General features: G+C 36.1%; 1 protein-coding gene across 1 annotated transcript; it reads left to right on the top strand.

Annotated features, from left to right (window-relative positions):
• The first annotated feature begins 262 nt into the window (after nt 1-262).
• Nucleotides 263-6,305, top strand: LOC120769733 (sodium-coupled monocarboxylate transporter 2-like). Its single transcript, XM_040096883.1, has 11 exons — nt 263-365; nt 2,689-2,798; nt 2,857-2,997; nt 3,155-3,314; nt 3,511-3,576; nt 3,645-3,696; nt 3,768-3,835; nt 4,373-4,527; nt 4,930-5,188; nt 5,260-5,951; nt 6,151-6,305. Exons 1-11 carry the CDS (start codon nt 363-365, stop codon nt 6,278-6,280), a joined length of 1,836 nt encoding a protein of 611 aa, XP_039952817.1. The 5' UTR covers nt 263-362; the 3' UTR covers nt 6,281-6,305.
• The last annotated feature ends 1,554 nt before the right edge of the window (nt 6,306-7,859 follow it).

The raw sequence follows: 7,859 nt of genomic DNA, 5'->3' as shown, positions 1-7,859 counted from the left end.
CAGAGTAGAGCACATACTTTAACATTGTTATGCTAAGGCGGCAGCGATTGCATAGCAATAATTTTGGAAATTTTGCTGCTACGGAGTAATAAATGAGAACTCTGCTTAATAGTGTCTCAGTGGCTTTCTTCTTATTATGCACTTAGTATATTTTTGGTTTCTGATTTGTGTGGAAGCATTCTTTTGATATGCTAAGTATAAAACGAATTAATTTCGGTCGCTATACTATATTATTATAACAGCAAACTGTTAAATTATTATTTTTTTTAATGTGTCATTTGAATGCTTAAAAACCGGAGAAGAATATAAAGAATTAAAAATTAAGTGTAGAGAAATAAAATCGATATACTATTGAACACACAATGGTAAAAATCATAAACATATTTCCAAAAAGCACTATTTTTGAAAAATAATCCTGTAAAAAGTTAGAGACCCACGAAATGGAGTACGAGCACAATCAGTGAATTTTTACAAAAGTCCCTAACATAACAAAAAAAAATTACATCAGAAATCAAATTTTGCGATATTATTAAGAATATAGTTTATAAGATAAACTAATAAAAGAGAAATATTTGTATGTACATACAGGTATAAATTTAAAATAACCACTTCATTACTTCCAATTGAATAAACTCGTGTTTCATACCGGTAAATTCATTTGGAATATATCATAAACTATTAGAGTTACTTTACCAAAACCGCAGTAAAATCTAGTGTCACATTGCACATATATGTACATTATTAATAACTACTTATGTATATATGTAGGATAGCTTGAAAATGGTCAAAATTGGTTAATATTTATTTATTCTATGTTCCACACACCGAATACGAGAGACACCAATCCACGCTGTATCGCTTGTATATGAGTTGTCTATCATCACTTGGAAAAGTTCAAAATGACCAACTCGGAGAGAGTTTAAGGCAAAAGCGTTATCGGTCAGAAGATGTCTAAATGATATAAGTGTGAATGTTTCGCTCTGCATAATGTAATTTGGCACCAGGATTATATATTGGGGAGCGAAAGCTCACTAACTTTCAAAGGATTTCGTCTATAGCCGAAAGTGTTTTGCTTTTAATTTTTCATATTTTTGATAAATAACATGCCATTAAATTGTTTCCCAATAAAAAAATTATATACAGCAAAAAGTACCGCTATAAAATGTTTTCAAATATGCACAACACTTGAAAATTTTGAGTGGTAAGCTTTGTGTGGCGTTATCATATGAGGAACATTCTGATTGTAGTTAGATAAGCATTTTATGCGCTACGTCAGATTATGATCAAACATCGCCAAATCGGTTGAGGCTGATCGACTTTATCGAAAATATGGTTATCTGTAGTCCTAGATCCCAGCTTAAGAAAATTCATCAAGCTACCTGGGTGTCTACGGATCGAAAAACCACGATCATGTTGTATCTCTTTATCCGCACAGTTACAGTCGCCCACAACACGTGAGGGATGAGATAGATACCGAGTACAAAAGGGAAGCGAAACGCATTTGCAGACAAAAAAAGATAGAAGCCGAAATGTGTGAGTACGAAGAGCTTGACAAGCTGGCCGACAGGAATAATGCTCGAAATCTCTACGAAAATATACGGCGACGAACAGAAGGTTTCGAAACCGGAGCATACAAACCGAATAGCAATTACCCGTCTGAAGAATAACAAAGCGGCGGGGGCTGGATTGCCGGTCGTGCTATTCAAATACGACGGCGACGAATTGATAAGAAGCATGCATCAGATTCTTGCACGACGACTGGAATTTAAGCGTGCTTTGCCCAATCCACAAAAATGGAGACCCTACAATCTGCGCCAATTACCGTGGGATAAGCTTCCTCAATATCGCTTATAAGATTCTTTCGAGCACACTGTGTGAAGGATTAAACCCCAAGGTCAACAAATTGACTGGACCTTATCAGGGCGGCTGTAGGCCTGGAAAATCAACAACTGACCAGATATTCTCCATGCGCCAAATCATCGAAAAGAAGTGTGAAAGTAGGAACGCTACACACCATCTCCTCGTCGATTTCAGAGCCGCTTTTGACAGCACGAAAAAGAGCTGTTTTGTCTGAATTTGGTATGCCCGAAAAACTAATACGGCTGTGTAAACTGACGTTCAGCAATACCAAACATGATTCTGGTATCATTGGCCTCAACAACCGCGCCCTTAGTTCTGCTTTCTCCAGACTGGATGAGGAAGCGAAGTAAATGGCAAATGGGTCTGGTAATGAACGAACAAGACTAAATTTCTCCAGTCATCAAATAAATAGTCGTCGCACTCGCGACTTGGCTCCCACGTCATTGTTACCAGTCTTAACTTCGAAGTTGTAGATAATTTCGTCTATCTTGAGACCAGCATTAACACCAACCACAATATCAGCCTTGAAATCACTATTGCCAATAGGTGCTACTTTGGACTGAGTAGGACGAACAAACACCAAACCTTACATGCCACTCATCATCCCCGGTGTTGTTGTAAACTTGGTCATAACCGCAAAAGTGGTTTCTACGCCGAAGAAGAATGTTTCGCTCGGCATAATGCGATGTGGCACCATAAATTGGTGATTTTAAACCAAATTTTTCTTTAGTAATTATATTATGAGCCTACTGATTTTAGTTAGTTTAACATTTAACACGTAATTTCTACCAAGACCATGTATAAAAATATTTATTTTACTTCTTATAGATAACCAATCAAGAATATTCACAATTACTTTTTTCAATTCCCGACTACTGTGTCTTTGGAGCGCTATTGTTGTTCTCTACGGGAATCGGTGTCTATTTCGGCTACATAAGGTAAATTAGATAAAAATCAATAATATATAAATAAAAAGTATACATTAAATTGATTTAGGAAGAAACCGGTTAAGCCAAACAATGATGGGGAACCCAAGGACCATAACGTACCGGACTTTGGTTCTAAAGGAATGAGTGAATATATGCTGGGATCCAGACAAATGAAATTATTTCCAGTGGCAATGAGCCTTGTTGCTAGGTTAGTATGCCATTATTTTATGAGGTTTGATAGAAAAGTGTAATAGCTTTTGGGTGACCACCGTAAATTAATAAATCTTATAAGGTCTCATCACTGCATAGGTGAGCTTTCTTAAGAATGTAATGAAATACAAATATGATTTATCTCTATGAAATAGCTTTATTTCTGGCGGAGCTATGCTGGGCACACCATCGGAAGTCTACAATTATGGAACTCAATATTGGTTAATCATTATATCGATACTTTTCATGGCAATAGTGGTGTCAAAAGTCTATATGCCGGTTTTTTGCGCATTAAGAGTCAGTTCTTCTTATGAGGTGAGAAATTTCTTTTTGTTGTATTATACGGATATTAATTAAATATTTTTGTATTTAAGGTAATGATTTTAGTTTTGGATCGAGAGTGAGATCATAATAAACCTATCAAGTTCTGCCATTTGTCACACAGGACTTTATTTTAAGTTCACTAGTCCTTTTCGAAAATTTAGTTTAAATGTTTCCTGTTTATTTTTAGTATTTGGAAACTCGTTTCGGTGCGAGCGTTCGAACTATTGCTGCTGTTTTGTTTATTGTGAAAATGGTAGGTATAAAGGAAGAAATAATTCGACAAAGAAAGGTTAAAATCATTATTTATACTCTTCTCTTCAGACAGTTTACATGCCAATAGTTGTATATGTGCCAGCATTAGCATTTAATCAAGGTAAGATGAAACTTATTTAGCATAAAATCGTTTAAAGGGTGAATAATATATTTTCCATTGTTCTTCCTTAGTCACTGGAATTAATGTTTACATAACTAGCAGTGTCGTCAGTTTTATTGTCGTGATCTACACAATATTGGTAATATCCCTTCATATAACTATAGTAATACTTACAGATGGTAAAAAAACTAATCAATTCGCGCGGAACAGAATATTTATATCTTTAATTAAAGTTTTAGTACCTATAAATACTATATATTGGTAGTCGAAAAAGTTTTTTCGTATTTTCAATAGATGTTGCAGTCGTAATAAATTCTGGGAAGTTGAAAAAAATGACAGCTGTTTAAAAATTAGTGAAAATAATGAAGAAATTAGTTATTTTTGAAATTTTTATATAAAAAAGTGAAGAATGCCACGCAAGCCACCAATGAAATTTGTAAAGTTTACGAAGACGATGCTGTATCAGTACGTATAACACAACAATGGGTTGCTCGTTTTCGTTTTGGAAATTTCGATTTACACTGATGGAATAATGTCTCTAGCAGAAAAATGGCAAAAAGAAATACGAAAAGACTTTTTCGACTATCCAATATATAGCGAAATCGGCCTTCCTGTTTCTTTAAAATTATCCTTTTTGCCAAAACGAGTATGATAAATATCTGAAAGTAATTTTTAGGGAGGTATTAAGGCTGTGGTTCAAACTGATATATGGCAAACATTTGTTATGTTTATTGGGATAATAGTTATCGTCATACTTGGAGTGATATATGCAGGTGGATTTGGACCAGTATTTCAGCACGCTGCTGAAGGCGGACGCATCATTTTTGCTAAGTAAGTCCAAATAATCATTGAAAGAAAAAACGAAAAAACATTAACTTTCACCGAAACTTAAATAGCTTTTTCAAATACAAAAGATTCCTCCTAAGAACTTAATTCTGATCGTTCAGTGTGTATGGCAGCTATAAGCTAGAACGATCCGATCTGAACTGTTCTTTCGGAGATTATTTGGTAGCGCTGTCTTGGTCAATATTATAAGTATTTCAAATTTCTTAAAGATATCTTGTCAAATAAAGAGTTTTCCTTACAAGTACATGATTTAATCGTTGCCCTCTTGTTTCCATTGCATTAATGTCATTTGACATCACTATTGCGTTTACTTCAATTCACTTAATTACTATACAACTATCTACAATTATATAACTGACTATCCTTCCTATCATCCTTCTATTACAGTATAACCCCATCATTATATGAGAGACAGTCATTTTGGGCTGTATTGATTGGTGGCTTTTTCTATTGGACCAGCTATAATAGTGTAAATCAGGCTATGGTTCAACGTTACATGTCCCTGCCGACTTTGAAGAAAGCACAGCAATCGATGATCATCTTTACGATCAGTGCTGTAATATTTGTTTCGTTTTGTTCTTTTGCCGGTTTATTGATATTTGATTACTATAGAAACTGTGATCCATTAAGCATTGGACTCATTTCGGTAAATATCATATTACCTGGCCATTACATATGGTACTCGATAAAAGTAGTTAATTTATATCTTTCTTACAGAATACCGATCAGTTATTACCGATCTATGTAATGCAAACTGTCGGTCATCTACAAGGCATACCGGGTCTCTTTATAGCTGGCGTCTTTGGCGCAGGGTTAAGTTCTTTATCGTTAGGATTTAATTGTACTGCTTTGGTGATCTTTGAGGATATTGTACGTGGCAGTTTCGGAATTAATTTGAGCGAACGCGCTTCAAAAATACTTGTCAACTTCGTAGTAATTATCCATGGTGTAATTTCGGTTGCGTTAATTTTTGTACTCGAAAAGTTAGATGGCATTTTGAGTGTACTGATTTCGCTGGTGGCCATTGAATGCAGTACCACGTGTGGTGTATTCACACTCGGCATGTTGGTACCATGGAGCACAAAGAAAGGTGCTTTAGCTGGCGCTGCTGCAGGTGCAATTATGTCAGGTTGGGTGTCTTTTGGCACACAAGCAGCAATAGCAAGCGGTCAACTTGGTTCGCATAAGTTGGAGGTTTTCGTATCGGGGTGTCCTGCTAATTCAACAATAACTGAACCCGGTTATGTTGACGAGTCGGACGTATTTCCTTTATATCGTTTATCTTATCATTGGATACCTGTGATTGGTGTTTTATCAACATTGCTAGTTGGCACTGTCACATCTTTCCTTTGCGGACCAAGGGACTTGAAAACGTTAGACGCAGTGGTAATATCACCTGTAATCCATAGGTAAGAACTATTCTTATACACGCGAGTTCGAAAGAAGTCATAGGTAAGTGCGATATCTATTATCCCGAGTTTTGTTCCCTTCTTAAAAGCTCAAACGTTTTAAAGTGTTACATAAAATAATGTCCGATGCGTTGGGACGATTTTTTTGTTCCAAAATTTATTACTAATTTATTTTAATATTTCTTTTTACTCAACACAGATTTTTACCAAAGGAATGTTTCAATGTTACGCCTGATTTAAGCCCTTTTTTAACCCGAGATAATTCTGCACGAACATCAACTTATATTTTGCATAAGTCCAAACACAAAGGTGCTAGGGAGCAATACTAAAATATAAAGATTGAATAAAACTCAATTTTTTGTCTATTTACTTTTTTAAACCATTGTTTTTTAAATTTTTTCATTCTCAAATCAGAAAAAATGCAGATAAATTTCTGCAGTTTTCCTAACTCCACCCTATCTATCTTAAGCCGATATTCCTAAATGACTGATAATCTAAGAGCATACGACTTCTGGCTATTCAGCAAATTCAAACGACCGCTTCGGAGAAATCGTTTTGAGTCAATTGAAGCCATTAAACGTAAATAGCTACGCGCATTGAAGGTTATTTCGTAAACTGACTTTAACAACTGCTTCAAGCATTAGACGATATTGATAAAGAGTTAATTAAGAATTTTAAAATTATAAACAAAGTCTTACTACTTTTTGCTCATAATAATATACTAAACAGTAATGATTATGTTGATGTGACATTTAGCATAGATGTCACTGACAGTCATACCAACCTAGAAAATAAAATTTTGACGAATGGGTTTTCGCGCGAAATTAAAATTTAAAAATCTTACTATTTTTTGTCTACAGTTAGTAAGTTAGTTTTTAAAAGAAAGTATTTGTTTGAAAGTATTTTTTGTTTGGCACGTAAACTTACATAAATATTATATGGACACATCATTCTTCATAAGAAGAAGTACTTTCTTAATAATATAATTACTTACATTTTCCCCATTATCGCTGGCTTTACTATGATGGGCGCAACATCCACTAATTTTTATCATTCGACTAGGGGATTTAATGAAGGGAAGAAATGTTTCCACCTTATGTTCCTCAACTAGTTACCGCAATACCGCATTGATATATCCTTGTGTTAATTCATTGACGGTATCTAGTCACTTCATGACTTCCAGCTAGCAGCCAGCTTAACATGTAGTCATTTTGTGACACCCAAAACACATCACATTAAGGCGCGCCTGTCACCTAAGCACTGGCTAGGCAGAGTGCCTGCTTTTCTTTTATAGAGCTAGCTAACAGCCAGCTACCATGAAGTCACACATCACATTGAGGCGCGAATGTCACCTTAGCACCGGCTAGGCAGAGTGCCTGCTTTTCTTTTATAGAGCTAGCCAGCAGCCAGCTTAACATGAAGTCACTTTGTGACACCCAAAACACACCACATTGAGGCTCGAATGTCACCTAAGCACTGGCTAGGCAGAGTGCCTGCTTTCTTTTATAGAGCTAGCCAGCAGCCAGCTTAACATGAAGTCACTATGTGACACCCAAAACACATCACATTGAGGCGCGAATGTCACCTAAGCACTGGCTAGGCAGAGTGCCTGCTTTCTTTTATAGAGCTAGCCAGCAGCCAGCTTAACATGAAGTCACTTTGTGACACCCAAAACACATCACATTGAGGCGCGAATGTCACCTAAGCACTGGCTAGGCAGAGTGCCTGCTTTCTTTTATAGAGCTAGCCAGCAGCCAGCTTAACATGAAGTCACTTTGTGACACCCAAAACACATCACATTGAGGCGCGAATGTCACCTAAGCACTGGCTAGGCAGAGTGCCTGCTTTTCATTTATAGAGCTAGCCAGCAGCCAGCTTAACATGAAGTCACTTTGTGACACCCAAAAC

Source organism: Bactrocera tryoni, chromosome 2 (genome assembly GCF_016617805.1).
Source record: "Bactrocera tryoni isolate S06 chromosome 2, CSIRO_BtryS06_freeze2, whole genome shotgun sequence".
Classification (NCBI taxonomy): Eukaryota; Metazoa; Arthropoda; class Insecta; order Diptera; family Tephritidae; genus Bactrocera; species Bactrocera tryoni.
This window is presented reverse-complemented; position numbering and strand designations above follow the sequence as displayed.

Excerpts from the sequence above, each read along its gene's own strand:
- LOC120769733 (XM_040096883.1), top strand. Across the intron at positions 3,577-3,644 it reads TTTTGTTTATTGTGAAAATG|ACAGTTTACATGCCAATAGT; the intron begins GTAGGTATAAAG and ends TCTTCTCTTCAG. Across the intron at positions 5,189-5,259 it reads TAAGCATTGGACTCATTTCG|AATACCGATCAGTTATTACC; the intron begins GTAAATATCATA and ends TCTTTCTTACAG.